Raw genomic sequence first — 19,852 nt, 5'->3', positions numbered from 1 at the left:
CAGAGCTTAAAATACAAAACAGAAAATTCCATTATGGACGGGGCTATCACAGAATGTAGAGCTTTAGATCAGAGTCTCTGTTATTGCAAACTATATCGTTTCAAAAAAACAAAACACTTTATGATTGTTTCTGGCTGTTGCTGCACAAACAGCCATTTTAGATGTTATATAGTCTTGCTTGTTCGATAAAAATCCTATTTTTGGCAATCTCATCCAGAAATATTGTTCTAGCTGTCAGTTAAGTAAGTAAGTAAGTAAGTTAGACTATCCATTGCAGAACAAGATAAACTTATCAAAATTGATTTCAGTAAGAATTCAATTGAGAAAGCTCTGAAATTAAAGTATAGTTTATTTGAGGTATCTCATATTTCCCTATAATCAATTGTTCCATCTACTGACCATTAGGGAGATATAATTTGTAAAGTACATCATGCTAGGTAACGCTATAATAACCCACCATTCTGCCTAGGAAGACTGACCAACTGTGAAAGCAAGGACTACTAAGTATTCTTGCTGGAGGCACACAGTACAACCTTATTCAGAACTGATTTCATAGAGTGCTGAGGGGTAAAGTTATACTGGAGTGGTTACATTTCAAATTATGGTTTTAAAATGACTTAATTTACTCTGGGGTTGCAAAGCAGGCTGTGACTTTTCTTACTGAACTGTTTGAATGGAAATTCAAGTGCTAGAAGGTTAGGCATTAAAAATAGGTGACTAAATCATGATATTTCAATCTTTGAAATGTTTAATTGCACGTGATGAACATATTGAGGATTATTTCATAGTGAATGTGCATAGGATTGCACTGACATTCATTTATTTAACATAATCCTGAAGCTGCTATCTTGCAAAGTTTCTAGGCCATGCCTCACAAGCCTCATATTTTTAACTACGGGAAAATGCAATTTTGGGGTCCCTATCTGCTACTTTTCCCAAAGGCTTTTTTATTAAAAATGTGTAAGTAGTCAGCATATCACTATCTATAGGAGATAAAAGTGAGTGTCCAAGAGCAGATTCCATGTGCAAAAGAAACTATGCATGTATTTAATCCACTATAAAATATGTAGCTTTAGCCACTGTGGTTAATGTTTGATTATCTGTGGAAAAATAAACTCAGAAAAAATGAGTGCACATCATGGAAATTCATTCTTGCTGAAGGGAACTATAAGTGGTCCAAATTAAATATATATATTGTCCAAAGTATCCCAGGGTTGTCATTGTTTGATCTGTTTTAAAAGACTTCTCTGCATACTGAAAACTATTAACTTAAACCTTGAGCTGAAAGGTAAAGTCTTGTTACTTCTTAATACTTGACGTGAGATATTTTACATGCAGGGTATGTCTCACTGAGGATATTTGAAACTTGTGTTATGTGTGTTTCATAACAGGTCCACCAGGTCCGCCCGAAGCTGTGACAATTGATGAAATCACAGACACTACAGCTCAGGTATCCTGGAGGCCAGGAGCAGATAATCGCAGTCCCATTACAACATATGTTGTTCAAGCAAGGACCCCATTTTCTGTGGGATGGCAAGCAGTCAACACAGGTAACTAGACCTCTTAGAACATGCAGAATATGACCACTGAAGCTTGCTTTCACCGTTCCCCATGAGCCCATGGGATTTCTGGTTACGGGGAAGAAGCAGCGTTGGTCTGATCCAGTTCTCTGCTTGTGACTGAATGGAACATATCATTAACTCATTTACATCTATATGTCTTTCTCAATATTTTTTCACCCCAAATTTAGCAAACAGAATTAGCAGAGATTACCAAATTTAGCAAACAGAAAAAAAAGAGCAGCCAACTAATGGCTTATCTCTAGAGTCTACATTCTGTCTCCACCCCCCTTTATTTTGTTTTTAACCCAAATATTTCATTATTCGGTAACCATGGGGCATTCTTACATTCTTGACCTACGCTTTTCTCCCCTAGTGCCCGACGTCATAGATGGAAACACATTTACGGCCACAGTAGTGAGTTTAAACCCGTGGGTTGAGTATGAATTCCGGGTGGTTGCCGCCAGCCTTATTGGGATTGGAGAGCCAAGCAAACCATCAGAGAAACGGAGAACTGAAGAGGCTCGTAAGTAGAAGCTGAAATGCTGCATTTGGCATTTCAGTCAGTCTTTGACTTCCATTGAATAGCTACTTTTACTTGGTCAAAATAGTCTGCGTAAGAGAGCAATGCATTTAATTGAGCAAACGTTATTTTTAACAGTTTACTAAGGCTGTATCATGCTCATAACAGGAAGCATGGAGGTACGGACAGTGTTTCCTTTTTGACACCTTATAGAGTGCCATAGCCCATATATCCCAGCCTTCCCAAACTGAAGGCACTCCTGAGGTTTTGGACTAGGACTTCCATCACCCCCTATTACTGCCTTGCGGACTAAGGCTTTATATGTGCACCATAGCTTTAAAGCACCCTTGGAGGGGGGGAATCATGGGAACTGCAGTTTCCCCCTCATAGATATACTTTCCAGCATCCTGAATAAGATAGCGTTCATTATTCCAAGTTGGTATAAGGCGATTAATCTCTAAACTTATTATAAACATCAATTATTGTGAGACTAAAAAAAAAAGGTAGTGTTTGCCAAAAGGCATCAGTGACATAAATGAGATCCTGTGTGGTCATGTAATAAAAGAGTGTTGCTCACGTAAATGCTAGGGCTTCCTTTTTGTGAAAACACCCTACGTACACCCATTTGGATGGAGTTACAATTTAATCTGCCTATTCACTGGGACCTTTAAAGACTCTCAAGTTATATTATTAGAACAGATGATAAAAGCTTTTATTGCTAACATTGTATATTCCTTATTATCTGGTGCAGCAATCTGGGGTGCCTCTAGTAACAAATGGAATATAATGCAAAACAGAGTCCCTATGGAATGTCCTATGTTACACTTGCAGTATTACTTTAGGTTGAAAACAGCTATTGTGGGTGTAACACCTTTTGTCTGTGCAAAAGACCTTCCTCTCCCTCTCTTCCCCCTGTGTCCAACACCCCGTCCCCACAAAAGATATGCTTCGTAGGGCTGGAGGGACAAAGGTCCTATCAAACAATTTCAACACTGTGTAATCTTCCATGGTACAAATATTATTTTTAAAAATTTAATAGAATTTATATACCATTTGATTGTAGAAAAAACACTCAAATGTTGACATGAAAAATGGATAATAATGTCTACAGTGTTGTTTTAGAATTGAACGTAAAGAAACGGGTACTAGTTGTTGCCTGTACGACCTTAAATTCTCTAATATCTGCAAGGGAAGCCAAAGACATATAAAATATCCAGTTCATTAAATTAGCTACTGTTGACTCAGCCTTATTGTCTGCTTGCATATTTACCAAAAGCTGTAGACCTAAGTTAGTAGCAATCAGTTTCATGATTATAAATAAATGAAATGTGTTATAGGGGAAATAATTTTTAAAACTATTTGCAACAGGTAATTGGCTCATAAATATGCTGTTTGGCCATCTCATTTTCAAAATTATGTATTACGTGCTCTCAAAGTGCATCATAAAAACCTGCTGCAAAGCATTTTAATCAATATTCTGATGAATGCTTCTCTTTTACATTGCAACGTAGACATTGAGATATTTAGAATTCCCTCCCCTCTCCATTTTATAAAATGGTACTTCCAAAAGAAATTTGCTTTGAAATCTCAGTGACAGAATAGTTAAGAGTGACACAACACATACATGAAATGTTACATAAAGATGGCAAACACATCTTATTAAAGGTGAAAGATTATTTTTTGAAATGGAAAAAATGGGGAAAAAACATCTGGCAACAGCAGGTTATCTAAAAAAAATACAGTGGTACCTTGGTTCTCAAACTTAATCCTTTCTGGAAATCCGTTCCAAAACCAAGGCACGCTTTTCCATAGAAAGTAATGCAAAATGGATTAATCCATTCCAGACTTTTAAAAACAACCCCTAAAACAGCAATTTAACATGAATTTTACTATCTAATGAGACCACTGATCCATAAAATGAAAGCAATAAACAATGTACTGCAGTCGCATAATCAATCAATCAGTAGCTGAACTGGGTTCCACACAGTCACAAAAACGAACAAAAAAAGAGCCACAAAAAGGCAAAATAATCACAAAAACAGGCAGACCTCAGCATAACACTCAGAACGGAATCGTAACGCTTAAAACAGAGCACGCTCAGCTTCCAAAAAAAGTTTGCAAACCGGAACACTAACTTGTGGGTTTGTAGTGTTTGGGTTCCAAGTTGTTTGAGTACCAAGACGTTTGAGAACCAAGGTACCACTGTATTTTCAATTTCTCCTGAAAACCCAGAATTTTTATTTTAAATCTTTGCTAAAAGTGTAGTCACCAATATATCTTCCCTGTATAAACATCAAACAAGCTATCCTTACCTTGTAATAGTCACTTTTCTCCCCTTTTCTATAGTTCCTGAAGTCACTCCAGCTAATGTCAGTGGAGGTGGTGGTACCAAGTCTGAGTTGGTCATAACCTGGGAGGTAAGTGAGCTGTGAATTCACGGGACAAGAAAGGGGAGGGAAATGAACTGTTTCCCTTTTTGTGCCAAACCTACCAGAGACTGACTTGAGGTGTTGAATCAGGCAGCATTTTGCGAAGGGACATAGTATTGTTATAAATAATATGTCACTCCTGTCTGCCTCCACTCCAAATGGGAGAGGGAAAGAAGACCTCTGAATGGGCTGCAGGGCTGAAACATGGCAAGTAAGGAGAAGCCCAGGGCAGAGACAGCATACCCTTGCTACATACCCAAACTGGTTTTGGAATTGTTCTCTCTTCCCAGTGTAAAACATAAGAAGACGTTTTAGAAGAAGGGAATGGGTTAGGGTTCTCCAACAAAGAATTCTCACCAAATTATAATTTTTTGGGGAAGAAAAAGCATGCATAATATACATGTTTGCCTTACCTGCTGAGCAATTTCAAACAGACCCTGTGGGTTACAGTCAGGAAAAGTACTCTAATTTCTGACTTGCATTTTCCACATCCTTACAGAAGGAAAAATGCATGGATTGCTTGACAAGCACGTTGTTGCTTCCGAGATGTACTAGAAAGCAATATATTTGTTTTCTAATACTTGTGTCATTCCTTAATGTGCTGAAGTTCACCCTTCCTGGAATTAATTAGTTTTGGTCCATGCCTTCAACAAAAACAATGTTTAAAAATGTACAGTGTCTAAACTATAACCCATAATTTTCAGGAAGTATAAATCGGAGATATTTAAGATCTGACTATAGGTGCACAAAAATCTCCCCCTCCATGAGAACCCATAAGAATGGAGAAAACCATGTTGCTCTTCAATTCAAATATAACACTTGAGCACATGCTAATCCAATTGGTTTCAGCCGAACTTGAGAATGTGCTTAAGTGGCGTTCTGAATACAGACATTTCCTAGAATGCGGTTTTTCATTTCTTTAGCTTCCTTGCTAAAGCTTAAAATATGCAAGACTAGATAATTGCAATATGTGCACCAGTGACCTGGTGGTGATGTGACTGGTTCTGACATCAGACAGCATTTGCCTGCTAGTCTGCATCCCACTTCAACATGAACTCCCTGCCACAAAGAAGTTCACAGCATACTTAAAGTAGGTCGTGCCCTTTTGCTTCAAAACTAGCTACTTGCTACATCTGGTAAGGTAGGAACAGCACACAAGGGAACAGAGAGGGACATTGGTAAAAGTCATGGAGAGTCTTTGTGTAGTAATTTGAACCACTTTAAAATCATTGCATTTCCCAGTTAGTTATAAACTAACTGATAAACTAACTGGGAAAATTAGATATAGCAAAGATCAAAAGTTTATTGAGGACTGGGAAAAATTTGTGGACTATCTGAAAAATACATGTGGTATTAACACAACGCTAGCAGGATTTCAAGAGGCACTGTAAAAAACAAATAAGTATTGTTTATTAGAAATATTGGGAATAAGGAGGAATATTGGCAATACGAAAAAAGGGAATGTGTATTAAAGGTATAAATATGGATGATTGTCAGAGATGCTGAAGGAAGTCCAAAATAGCTATGATTTGTTATATTCGAGATGAAATGTACAATTTGATGAAAACCAATAAAATTTATTACAAAAATAAAATAAAATCATTGCATTTACTGCCTCTAACAAAAGAGAAACTGGGGGTTATGAAATGCTTCAATTGTAGTTTTCAAACTCAAATGGGTTCTGCCAGCTAAGAAGCTTCACTCCAGTTATATTAATGCATTGCGATTTTATAATTTTATGTTGTAGACTTATGTTGTGTGATGTTGAGGAATGTCTTACTTCTGCCCTCTGTTGTTCATTGTGAAGGCCTTTGGGTGTATACAATACTATAGATTGAATTGACTATTTACATGATTAGTTAATAGCGGACAGCCGAGTGAGGCAATTGGTCCATTTTTATGAGTCTTTGCTTGTGGTACAGTTAAGTTGTGAACATTCTATTGTACACCCAGTTTTGGCAATATCCCATGCAACTGAAAGTGCCAGTGTAGATTTAAAACTGTGGTTCCTATAGAATACAAAGGGGTAGGACTGGAAAATTTCAGACACTTGCTTTTCTTAACTGCAACACTAGGGTTTTTAAGAAGTCAGAAACTCTCTGTAACCTCTGCAAAGAAGCTTTTATTATATGCTTGTACACCACATTCCTACACTGATTTCCCCAGAGTTGTTAAAACCCATTTCCTTTCCCACTACACAAATATTAGAGCATCTCACTCATAACATGTTTATGACTCAGATCTAAAGGAAGTGGCAAACACAGCTTATAAAGTGGCTTCTTGTTTATTAGTGAAGACGGTGGTAGCAAAAACAGAAAGTAAATCTCCAGATGGATGTGTAATTCTGTCCTTATTTGGATTTAAGTCCATTTAGATAAATTCAGATTCTAAGAGCTGCCTTGCAGATGGCATTTACATGCTTCAGCTTTGATTATTAGCTGTCCATAATATCTAGGCTGCAGTTGGTTCTTCTTCTTATGCTATTTTTAATAAGTCATGTTTTCATAGGCACAAATAGACCATAAAAACCACATCAGATAGCTGGAACAAATTAGCACAGAAACATAAAATGCTTTTCAAGTTGAGTGTTTAATTTCCTCTGCCAGAGTGTGTATTTCCAAATTGCACTATATGGATCCGTTAAATTTCTTGGAGACCATTTTTATTGTGCCTCTTTGTAAATTCATCCTACACATCGGGCTGTTCCCATTATTTCTTTTCTTGTTGTAGACAGTGCCTGAAGAGTTACAAAATGGAGGTGGGTTTGGTTACGTGGTTGCTTTCCGTCCAGTTGGTACAATAAGTTGGATGCAGACGGTAGTGGTTTCTCCCGATGCCTCCAGATACGTGTTCCGGAATGAGAGCTTACCGCCATTTTCTCCATATGAAGTCAAAGTGGGGGTGTACAACAACAAAGGAGAAGGTTCTTTCAGCCCCGTCACAATTGTTTATTCAGCTGATGAAGGTAAAGTCCAGCCTAATAATCTATTGCATGTGACAAGTTGGCCATTTACGGAAGGCATCTATTTATTATTGGCACATACTACTGATGTCCAGGTCTGCTTACAATAAATAAGCATGCACCCAGCTTTAGAATATATTCTCCTCTACATTAATAATAATCATATTAACAGTAATATTGTGCATCAAGAAGAATTAGGTCATTCATTTAAGTTGCCGTTTATGTCTTTGCAAACTTAATTTCTAATTTTGATGTTTAATGGCACTGTGCAATTTTATGCATTCATTCATTTGTCTGTTCAAGAATTTATACCCAGCTCTTCAGCTGGAAAGGATTACAGAATGGTTTAAGGATATATAAACACAATATACCCTGCCACGAGGTTTACAGTCTAAAAATACATGACATAAAACGAGAGGGGGAACGCATGACATTAAAGAGGGAAATGAGAAAACTCGGGCTCAATTCTTGATGCTATAAAGTTTTTATAATGACCAGCTTGCATAGCAACAAGCTGCTCACAATCAACCCAGCCTTCCTGGAAAGGTCCCTAATGCAGCCAGAAATTGCTGACCTTATAGGGAGCCTTTGCCTTCTGGAGCCTAGCTTGGATCTTCCAGCTTCTTGCCGCTCTCGTGGCAGCAGGTAGGCTCACAGGTTGATGCTCTCAGCCTGAGAGCAGTGGTCCTCCTGCTGCCTTTTGTTACAAGCATTTGGCACTAAAATCTCCAGGAGGGAGAAGATCCTGGCCTAGTAGGGAGTGGAGAGGACTGTCCCTTCTTGTCTGCTGTGTCATTTCTTCCTCACAGGGTAGTTGGGGCTCTTATCAGGATTGCGGTATGTCCAGTACCAGGGCTTTGATCTTGAGTTTAACTCTACTCCGAGATTATACTAGGGATGCAATAACACATCTTATCTGTTTGCAATACATAACAAGGATTTTGATAGTTTCCATTACATGTATGTCTTCTCTGAAGGAATGTACTAATATTTAGCAGGAATGAATACAGTGGGACCTTGGTTTAAGAACAGTCCTGTTTAAGAATGATTTGGTTTACGAACTCCGCAAAACTGGAAGTAGTGTCCCAGTTTGCGAACTTTACCTCAGTCTAAGAATGGAATGCGCTGGATTATGAAGAAAGCTAGAGAGTTCCAGAAAGAAATCTACTTCTGCTTCATTGACTATGCAAAAGCCTTTGACTGTGTCGACCACAGCAAACTATGACAAGTTCTTAAAGAAATAGGAGTGCCTGATCACCTCATCTGTCTCCTGAGAAATCTCTATGTGGGACAAGAAGCTACATTTAGAACTGGATATGGAACAATTGATTGGTTCAAAATTGGGAAAGAAGTACAACAAGGCTGTATATTGTCTTCTTGCTTATTTAACTTATATGCAGAATTCATCATGTGAAAGGCTGGGCTGGATGAATCCCAAGCCGGAATTAAGATTGCCAGAAGAAATATCAACAACCTCAGATATGCAGATGACACAACCTTGATGGCAGAAAGTGAGGAGGAATTAAAGACCCTTTTAATGAGGGTGAAAGAAGAGAGTGCAAAATATGGTCTGAAGCTCAACATCAAAAAAGCGAAGATCATGGCCACTGGGCCCATCACCTCCTGGCAAATAGAAGGGGAAGAAATGGAGGCAGTGAGAGATTTTACTTTCTTGGGCACCATGATCACTGCAGATGGTGACAGCAGCCACGAAATTAAAAGACGCCTGCTTTTTGGGAGAAAAGCAATGACAAACCTAGACAGCATCTTAAAAAGCAGAGACATCACCTTGCCAACAAAGGTCCGTATAGTTAAAGCTATGGTTTTCCCAGTAGTGATGTATGGAAGTGAGAGCTGGACCATAAGGAAGACTGATTGCCGAAGAATTGATGCTTTTGAATTATGGTGCTGGAGGAGACTCTTGAGAGTCCCATGGACTGCAAGAAGATCAAACCTATCCATTCTTAAGGAAATCAGCCCTGAGTGCTCACTGGAAGGACAGATCCTTAAGCTGAGGCTACAATACTTTGGCCACCTCATGAGAAGAGAAGACTCCCTGGAAAAGACCCTGATGTTGGGAAAGGTGGAGGGCACAAGGAGAAGGGGACGGCAGAGGACGAGATGGTTGGACAGTGTTCTCGAAGCTACCAGCATGAGTTTGACCAAACTGTGGGAGGCAGTGGAAGACAGGAGTGCCTGGCGTGCTGTGGTCCATGGGGTCACGAAGAGTCGGACACGACTAAACGACAGAAGAAGAAGAAGAAGAAGAAGAAGAAGAAGAAGAAGAAGAAGAAGAAGAAGAAGAAGAAGAAGAAGAAGAATGGAATCTGAATGGTGGAAAGGCACCAGCAGTGGGAGGCCTCATTAGGGAAAGCGTGCTTCGGTTTAAGAATGGTTTCTGTTTTGGAACGGATTAAGTTTGTAAACCGAGGTACCACTGTATCCTCCAATTGGAAACTGCTCTGATTTATCTTATATGTTATCAGTACATGGCACACTGAATAAATTTAGGAAAGAAATCTTTTCATGAATTATTTGTTGCAGAATTGATATTCCACACAAAAGAAAGGGCCAAAGCTCAGTTGTAGAGCATGACATTTACAGGTTTCATATATGCAAAGACCCAAATCCAATCACTGCTATCTCAAATTAAATGGCCTTGGGTTATAATGCTTAGGAAAGGCCTTTGCTTAAGATGCTGGAGAGCTGCTGCCAGGCAGGTTTGAAAATGTGGAGCTTAACAGGCTTATAGCTGGATACAGTCATCAGTCGCTGGCCTTCTTATAACTTCCACACGCAGACAATTCTTCATGAGCAGAGGCTACATGCATACAAGCTGTGCGCACAATGATGTTGCATCTATCCCACACAATTGTGGGATAGATTGTGCAGACTGGGCACAGGCTGCCTCTGGGCACATAGAGCTACCAACTCAGGTCTGCCACCACAATCCTGGCTCTAACTTCACCTACTGATTATACACAATCCTTTTAACAGCTGAATCTGGTCTCCATAACAGGTATGCCGGGGTGGGGGACCTAATTAGGCTGGTCATGCCTCCCCATTTGACCCGAGAGGCCGTTTCAGCCAGGGGTGGGGCAGCTAAGGGCAGGGCTCAGCCAAAAGGATGCTTGCAGGCACCACCAATCAGTGGTGCCTGCAAAACCCCTTCCAAAGTGCAAGGCAAGATAGCACTTCTCAAAGCTCTGTTCTCCACAGCGCTTTGAATGGTGCTTGTGAAGATCTGAGAACAACTGTCAGCTTTTCAAAAGCCCCGTTCAAAGCACTGCAGAACATCACAGGCCAAAAGGTTGCATGATGTCCAGTGATTGACAGGTGAACAGCCTACTCAGCTGTCAAACATAGCCCAGGAGGGGTGAGGAGGTAATGCTCTGGCCCGCTTGGCTACAAAGGTTCCTCACCCGAATGTGTACAGACACATGCAAGCTACCCTGTCCTACCTTATTCCTGGGCTGTTCTTCTTCAGCTCCTCCCTTCATACAAATCTAGGGATGCTCGAGACATAGTCATGACACTCTGGTTCACTGGCTGTTCCTTCTGGAGAACAGGAAATAATATCTCTTCATGATGATATTATTATGTCATATGCTGAGTATCACTTTGTATTGCTGCAGGGTTGGGGGGTGGGGGAGATGGAGGATTCTTCCAACGTCCTGTTTATTGAGCATTCACCCCAACTTGCTGGCAAAGAATTTGCACAGAGTTAGTACAATGTCATTGTTAGTTGACCATCCATTCTGCTTTGTTTATGGGGAGGCTATGTGACACAATTATCCCATACTTTACATTGCATTTTTCCAGCACCACAAAAAATTGAGGGATTTTTTATTTTATTTTATCTTATTGCACAAGAGACCAAATCCACATTATTTCTGCAACCTATCAAAAACAGGCATTCCTGCAAAATAGTGAAATTATGATGCTAGTCATGAACTTGTTGTTTTGTTGGCAGACCTACATCTGTACTAATGTCTAATTTATATCTGAGGGTGAGATATAGTGACTTGCCTTAAGGCATCCACAGAGTCAAAGCTGACTTTATCCATTGGTTAGGTAGGATGAAGAATAGCTATGACCACAAAGGTGAATCTACATCTAACCACTGTTTCTTCTTTTTAGAACCCACCAGAGCTCCAACCCATGTCTTTGCCAAAAGCCTTTCTGCTTCAGAAGTACAAGTATTTTGGACCTTGCTCCCAGAGACCCAGAGCAAAGGAAGGATACAGGGCTACGAGGTAAGACTGTAAGGGACATCACTAGCCTGAAACAATCCTTCTTTTGTCTGAAATGGTCTTATGTGCACAAAGAATTTGGTTTAAACTGAAAATCTCGCTCCCCCCTCCCCATAACAATGCATATGCTAATCCACTTGGTATCAATGAGCAGTAATAGCATGTGATTGTCAGTCTTAGTGCATTGCAATGCAAGGTGGGAGCCCTCGTGCAGGCCTTAGGTTTCTGCAAATTCTATGAACTATCAGCTATTTGCTCCACCATATAGTAAGAAATAGGGACGCGGGTGGCGCTGTGGGTAAACAACAGAGCCTAGGGCTTGCCGATCAGAAGGTCGGCGATTCGAATCCCTGCGACAGGGTGAGCTCCCATTGCTCGGCCCCTGCTCCTGCCAACCTAGCAGTTTGAAAGCATGAAGTGCGAGTAGATAAATAGGTACCGCTCCAGCGGGAAGGTAAACGGCGTTTCTGTGTGCTGCTCTGGTTCGCCAGAAGCAGCTTAGTCATGCTGGCCACATGACCCAGAAGCTGTACACCAGCTCCCTCGGCCAAGAAAGCGAGATGAGCGCCACAACCCCAGAGTCGTCCGCGACTGGGCCTAATGGTCAGGGGTCCCTTTACCTTTATACTAAGAAATACACAACACACAGCCACAGTGCAAGCCTAAATGCCAGTTTATTGTGCATATTGCATTTTAGTTGTATTTCTTCTTTAACACAAGATTTAAAGAACTAGAAATAAAAATTGGGAAAGGCTCCTATTAGGGGACCCCTCCTCTTCTTTGCACCTGTGAACAACTCAACATTCTACAATCAGTGCAGTTAAGTGGAATGTTAAAACCTGTGGGGTATAGGGCAGTATACAAATGTCATAAACTATTATCATCATCATTATTATTATTAAGGGCTATAAACATGCCCATCAATGAGACTACTGCAGTGGTCAGGTGTGCTGACTGCTGGTTTCACGCATGGAAGGGTTGTCTTGAAACACTGCAGCCTCTTGAAATAAAGGCAATGGCAGGATTTATGGAGAGCTGCTAAAGCAAAAATCCAGACAAAGATACTGTAAACTCTTCCAAGAACGAAATCATGTCGATTCTTTTTTCTGTAGTAAAGGTTGTATATCGAGGCCTTTACGCCATTTCACACACAAACAACAACACGGGAATGGGGCACCCCTATTTCAGAGAAAAAAATCCTAGGCCCTCAGTTTACCACTAGCTTCAATCAATGCAGCTTTGGACCAGTATCAAGCACAAGATGCCAAGTGACTGTGGCAGATTAGAACCCTCCATCTGGGCAGAACTTTAAATAATTGAGCTATGGCATCCGATTGGCCCAAAGCAGGATTGGCTCAATGAGAGATTTGTCTACTATTTAAATGGGAAACAAAGAAATGTAATATGGAATTGAATGGAATGGACACAGATTTTGTAGAGCAAATCTTACTCTGTGGCGGGAATGTATGAGGGTTTGCCAGGTTGTTCTAAGCTACTTCAGATTGTAAAGTGGCCGTTCAGGTTTGGAGTTTAAATATGAAAGCATGTTTTTCATTTGTGCAGGTTAGATACTGGAGGCATGGGGATAAGGAAGAGCAGGCTGGAAGAATCAGAACGGCTACCAATCAGACCTTTGCAAAAGTCACCAGCTTGAAAGGCAATGTTTTGTACCACATGGCTGTCAAAGCTTACAACACAGCAGGGATGGGACCTTCCAGTCCAATAGTCAACGTGACAACTAAAAAGCCACGTGAGTGTGGGGGGAGCACTTTTTCTTTCCTTTTTTTGCTACATGGTACTACTCTGTGCTGCATTTTTGAGTACCCATAATATTCCAGCATCCCTAATTTTATTAACTGGAACACAGAAAACTGCAGTCTTTGCTGGGCAGGAAAGAAAAATATTTTTCTGTTCAGTGCAAGGACTTCCTCTACTTGTCACCAGTGCACTGAATTTCCATCTGATTCCCTTTTTCATCCATAATACTTTGGTCATGTCAGCTCTGCTGCTGACTTGGAATACATGTTTTCCAGGAGCTCTTGAACTAAGCAAATGTAAGAGTTCACTAAGAGCCTCTCATAAACTATACTGAAAGAGGAAGGAAAACTTTGCTGCTTAATAACATTCACTCTCCTTCACTTTGAATTTAGCACCAAGTCAACCCCCTGGAAACATCATTTGGAACTCATCAGACTCTAAGATTATACTGAACTGGGATCAAGTAAAAGCACAGAATAATGAATCTGAGGTGAAAGGATATAAAGTACGTAACGCGCAGCGAACCTTGTTTTCCATTGTTATGAGACATTAAGCAGTACCGCTGTATTGAACTAACTAACTTCTGAATGAACTGTGAAAATTTTAAATTTTTCAGTGGGATCTGAAATTGACATAAACTTCACGTGGGCTATGATCTAAACAACTTTAATAATGTTCTGTAGACTTCAGTGATATCAGTAAATATGCACACTATGCAGTGCATATTATGAGGGTGATACTCTAATAAACCAGGACTATTTTTCACCAGCAAGTCCAATGGCATTACAGCATCATCCAAACTGATAAAGAACTGACAATCAATGCCTCTGAGAGGCACAGGTTTTAAATGATTCAAATTGCAATGGCCTAATCCCAGGACAAAATACACCACTAGCACTTGCACCAATGTAGGCTACCTAGCTTCCTCCACCTACTCAGCACCTTATGCCTGTTTGGAGCATTTTTTCCCCATTTCATTTCATTTCATAAAATTTATATAGCCGCTCAATTGTAGAAAGAACCACAAAGCATGAGCTTAATGCTGTGCTGCCTAGGCTCATGAGATATTACTAATGTCTGCAGTGCTGCAAGTAGCAAGGGAGTTGTTCATCCTGTTGACTTGGGTGGAATTCTGCTTAATATTTCAGTCCACTTCCTTGCCTGGCTGCCTTTCCACCCTCATCTGATACAGACAAGGTCTTGCATGGGGAGCTTGAGTTGTTGCAGCCATTGTGACACTGGTGCAATAGCAGCTTCTCAGCATGGCGGTGATGTATTGGCATTTGAACATCATAAGACATGAATTTTTTGGTGCAATTCTACCAAGTATTTTGATCTCAAGGAGAACAGAGCTACATGAACAGCTCTGACTTCACAAAACCAACGAGAGAATGAAAGTAATGCATCCTAATGCTCAAGAGTATGACAAAAAGCCACATGACTTTTCAAAAGCCATATATTTTCTCTAGGGACTATAAGAGTTGATTAGCTATTAATATAAGTCCTAGAAATAGAAGCAACTTCTATAGAAAATCTAAGGCTCTTGCTTTTTTCCCTTCCTTTCTTTCCTCCCCTTGGCTAAAAATACGGTCTAGGTTTTATACAGATGGAATAGACAAAGCAGCACATCTGTTATAGAAACTAACAAAACATCTGTGGAGCTTTCGCTGCCTTTTGATGAAGATTACATCATAGAAATAAAGCCATTCAGTGATGGAGGAGATGGCAGTAGCAGCGAGCAGATCCGAATTCCAAAGATATCAAGTAAGAGCCCTTGTTGTTCTTCACCATGTGAGGGTACTTCAGTCTCCCCACCCATGAATGATCCAGGGCTGAATTTGTTTCTCTGTGCATAGAACTTTACTACAGAGTGCTTTTAAAATGTAATAAATAGTGCCAAGGAAGTATCTTACCATACTAAAGTTTTGTTAATGATTCTTCTGTCACCCATATGACGGTATTTAGAATTCTTCAGTTTTGTAAATTATATACAGTGGTACCTCAGGTTAAGTACTTAATTCATTCCAGAGGTCCGTTCTTAACCTGAAATTGTTCTTAACCCGAAGCACCATTTTAGCTAATGGGGTCTCCTGCTGCCGCCACAGCACAAATTCTGTTCTCATCCTGAAGCAAAGTTCTTAACCCGAGGTAATATTTCTGGGTTAGCAGAGTCTGTAACCTGAAGCGTATGTAACCTGTAGCGTATGTAACCTGAAGCGTATGTAACCCGAGGTACCACTGTATCTATATCATGGTCATATTAGCCAGAGCAGGGCTGGCCCACCCATAAGGCAAGATGAGATAACCGCCTCAGGCAGCAGATCCAGCCCCCAAGGAATGCATTGCCCACTGACACACATTACTTGCGAGGCTGGATCTGCTACCTCCTCAGGAGCAACACCCACGCCGCCTCTACAGCGGCCTTTTGGGAAATAGGAGGCCCTGGTCTCCTCCCACCCCAAGAAAGAAATGGCACGAGCTGCCCTCTGGGATCCTCTGAGCACCCAGAGTGATTCAAAGTACATCCCCTTGCCTTGCAATGGCCTTTGATTGCCACTTTAATGGTCTGGAAAAGTTAAACTGATGCTCCCCAGCCCCGCTTGTTCCTGATGTAGATCTTTACTTACCCAGTAGGGATGGCATTTTGTGGTTCACCTCAGGTGCCAAAATGTCTTGGGCTGGCCCTGGCAATGAATGAAATTTTCTTTAGGTAGAACAGCAGGTGCCTTTCTCAGTTTTGTAACTGTCTACTATACTTTGAATAAAGTCTTGCAAAAGAAAAGAAAAAACCCTCCTTTTCTGCTTAATGTTTTTTCAATCATAATGGGAGATTTTTTTTTATATAGGCATTTTCAGTTGTGTGACCAAACAAAGCACTAGAATCTATCCCTCTGTGCACCTAAAATGACAGTAAATTGTCCCTGCAAAAGTGGAGTTGTGTTAAAGGTTAATTGTGGCATTGCAGTAGTTTTCCTGCAGGCACATAAGTACTAAGTCAGGAGCAAAAGAATAGGCTTGCTTTAGTCATTAGCTCTACTACCCACAACACAGAGCACAATGGGTTTATATGAGGCTCCCGTGTACACTAGGGTTTTTCCATTCACATAACAATATTTTATTATTATTGTTACCAAAAATTCTTGTGACAACTTAAAATGCCAGCTAATGAATTATGGAGACCTGGGTACAAATTCTTACATGGCCAAGAACCTCATTGAGTGTGACCTTGGACTAGAGATGGGAAGACCTGGAAAAAACCCCAGAAAAAAGAATGTCCCCCCCCCCATTTTTCCGGGGGTTTTCCAGGCCTTCGCATCTCTACCTTGAACTACTTATAGTCTCTCAGCAAATGTATCACACAAGGTGGCTGTGAGGCTAAAGATAGGGGGAAACCATATAAACCACCTTGAGCTCTTTGGAGGGAAGGCGAGATATAAATGCAAGAAACGGAAGTCAAAACTCTTCTGTGCATGTGGAGCTGCCACTGCATTACAGTGGAATTGGGAATACTTTTATGCAGAATTTTCGCATGCACACTGAAACTCTGGACTAGAGCCCCAATCCCTGATTTCCCTTCCTGCTACTTATCATTTCTGTCAATATAAAAGCTTTCCATTTGAATTAATTTTATAATGAATGATTTTAGAGTGTTGTTTGTGTTGTACTTTTGTATTGTTTTATTGTTGTTAGCCGCCCTGAGCCCGGCTTCGGCTGGGGAGGGCAGGATATAAATAAAATTTATTATTATTATTTATTATTATCAGTGCCAAAGTAATTATTTCATGTTACTGAATGCAGGAGCACCATAAGAGTGAGACGAGTCATGTCACTTGTTCATGTATGTGAAGCTGCAAGATATCAAACCTTGTGATTTCTTTTTTCGTCTTTTCCTAGATGCCTATGTGAGAGGGTCGGGCGCTTCTACTTCAAATGCTTGTACGTTGTCAGCCATCAGCACAATAATGATTTCCCTCACAGCTAGATCAAGTTTATGACAAAAAATATCTAAAGGACTTCCTGTTTATAATATAACTAAGCAACATTTAGCTAGTTGTTTTGAAGACACCCAGTACTAAGTAATATTGTTGTTCGAGTACATCTTACTACTGGAAAAAAAAAATGTTTTATGCTTCTCTAGGAATGGCATTATACAGTACTTCCTCAAAGCAAATATAGCTTTGTCTGAAGTTTCTTTGGAAACTCTGCAATGCACTGAAAACATCTGTAATACGATGTTACCAAAGCAGTTTACATATGTCCTTATATGCATATTTTTTATTATATATTTAGTGTTTTATAGACTTTTTTAAAGTTAACATATGATGTAGATATTAATTTCTTTCCCCCTCTGCTATGAAATGCTATTGATGGCATTTACTGTTGCAAAAATACATTGTTTTGGAATGTTTTATAGCCAGGTCGAAAGTTCTCAGTACACTGGTTTCAAATTGATTGTATAGTTTTACAAGAGTGCACTGGCAAAGCTCTTTTGACCTCGATCCATTCTTCAAGGTACCTGGGCTTATCTGTACACAGGTAGGATCCCAAACAGGCATTATATGAAGTCTTCCCTCCCCTCTGCCTGATGGCCTCAAGTCAGGTTTGCTGCTGCTATTGCAGCGCTTGTGGGCACTGGGCCTTATCTATTGGCCATTCCTAGCCCCTGATGCACAGACAACTTCCACATGGAAGGGATGGAGTGGGCTGCTAGATAACTATACATGGACAGGATACACATGTCTGGTGCCAGCAGTACAGCCACCTGGAGGACTGGGAGAGGGAAGAGGAAGGTTCACTGGAATACTTTTTCAGGATCCTTTCCCCCGCTATGTGCAGAGGAGGAAGATGGATCATGCTGCTATTTAAAGCAGCTAGAGTGGTTTTGTTTTTTGTTTAAATGACATGTAATGTGTTCATTCTTGGATCGAATTACAAAAAAAGACAAATCTAAAATAACTTTCAATGCATTTGCTTTCAGGTTTGTGTAAGTCAACTGCATAGTATCAGCTAGCTAATATTTTAATGATGCATAGCAAAGATTTTCATTTGAATGTACTTGTTTTCTCTAAAAATTTAATAAATATTAAATTGAACATTTGTTCCATTTAGTCGTGATCGCTCCTATAGTAATGTAGACCAGACGTTGCTATAGCAAAGGACAAGATGCTGAATGCGGTGAAAATCTTGAAATTCCACCCTTTGAGCAATTTATGTAATTCTGGATTTGCACCATTTTAATAAGGAAGTCTGTGCGTCTGTGAGACTTTAAATGAAACATAATTATGCTGATTTCTGTGTTGGAACATATGTTTCTTTTGACAGGTACATGTTTAACTGTAATTCTCTATAGTTTGGTTTCATAAACTGAATTCTGAAATTATCTCTGTTTATACGGTTTTTGTTTGAGTATAGGTTATAAGCTAAATCTAATAAATACCATTCTAGTGAATACTTCCCTAAAAAGGCTTTTTTCCATTAAAAAAAAATTATATGTATGTCTGGGTGTCTCTATGCACTTCCAAATAGCTCCTTTATTTTAAGATATCAAACCCTCTTGCCTTTTTGCTAGCACAAGTGAACAGAACCCAACACCTGAAGAGTGTTCTGAAGACCTAGCTTTAATTTTCTTGACAAGCTCTTTATACATATCTAGCATGTTGATAAAATCCTATTCAAATGTGACAGTGATTGCAGTCCATCATGACATTTTCTCATGAAGCTGTCATCCATTTCCATTAAAGCTTGGGTTGAGCACTATCTCCACTGACTTGGGTGTGCATACTGGTTCTCAATGAAGAACATATGAACTTCTGCACAAGCTTGCACATGCAGAGCTCCATCCATGCGCCACTCCATGTGTTCACCAGAGTCTGGGAAGGTATATGAACCATGCCCAGAATTTAAAAAGAAAAAATATATTAATACAAAAGATTTATTTGTTACTGGGGTAAAATTTTGTACATATGCTCAGATGGAACAATAATAATTAAGACATCAATGAAGCTTTCTGTTCATTCTTTTCCCCAAATTAAAAAAAAAATGCACTGCAGAGGTTTATAATTTGTTCTTCCTGATAGTTTAAATTTGCCTGTAACTTGTCTGTTTTGCTTCCAGAACAATACAAGCTAACTTTTAAACTACTTTCAAAATATATTTATTAAGTAACTCATAATCAGGATTCCACTTGTGTAAGTCAGGGGTGTTAACCAGAGAAATATTGTCAGTATTTCAAGCTGTGTTCCTTTCTTAGTTTGATATGGTTACTTCTATGTAAAAACAAAAACAAAACAAAAAAACCCACAAAAGTAAGAAAATGAAAGAAAAAAAGCCTTGTAGTTTTTCTCCCCAGTGTAAATGATATTTATCAG

General features: G+C 39.8%; 1 protein-coding gene across 9 annotated transcripts in view; it reads left to right on the top strand.

Moving 5' to 3' along the window:
- Positions 1-18,855, top strand: part of CNTN4 (contactin 4) — a 521,364-nt gene extending 502,509 nt beyond the window's left edge. For all 9 annotated transcript variants that reach the window (XM_053378148.1, XM_053378146.1, XM_053378151.1 and 6 more), the window contains 9 exons: positions 1,392-1,550; positions 1,936-2,085; positions 4,429-4,499; positions 7,242-7,476; positions 11,614-11,729; positions 13,290-13,476; positions 13,877-13,989; positions 15,080-15,248; positions 17,379-18,855. In XM_053378148.1, the coding sequence (XP_053234123.1) occupies positions 1,392-1,550; positions 1,936-2,085; positions 4,429-4,499; positions 7,242-7,476; positions 11,614-11,729; positions 13,290-13,476; positions 13,877-13,989; positions 15,080-15,248; positions 17,379-17,479 (1,301 nt within the window). In that variant the 3' untranslated portion in view covers positions 17,480-18,855. The remainder of the gene's footprint in view (positions 1-1,391; positions 1,551-1,935; positions 2,086-4,428; positions 4,500-7,241; positions 7,477-11,613; positions 11,730-13,289; positions 13,477-13,876; positions 13,990-15,079; positions 15,249-17,378) is intronic.
- Positions 18,856-19,852: the final 997 nt, after the last annotated feature.

Source organism: Podarcis raffonei, chromosome 2 (genome assembly GCF_027172205.1).
Source record: "Podarcis raffonei isolate rPodRaf1 chromosome 2, rPodRaf1.pri, whole genome shotgun sequence".
Taxonomy (NCBI): domain Eukaryota; kingdom Metazoa; phylum Chordata; class Lepidosauria; order Squamata; family Lacertidae; genus Podarcis; species Podarcis raffonei.
This window is presented reverse-complemented; position numbering and strand designations above follow the sequence as displayed.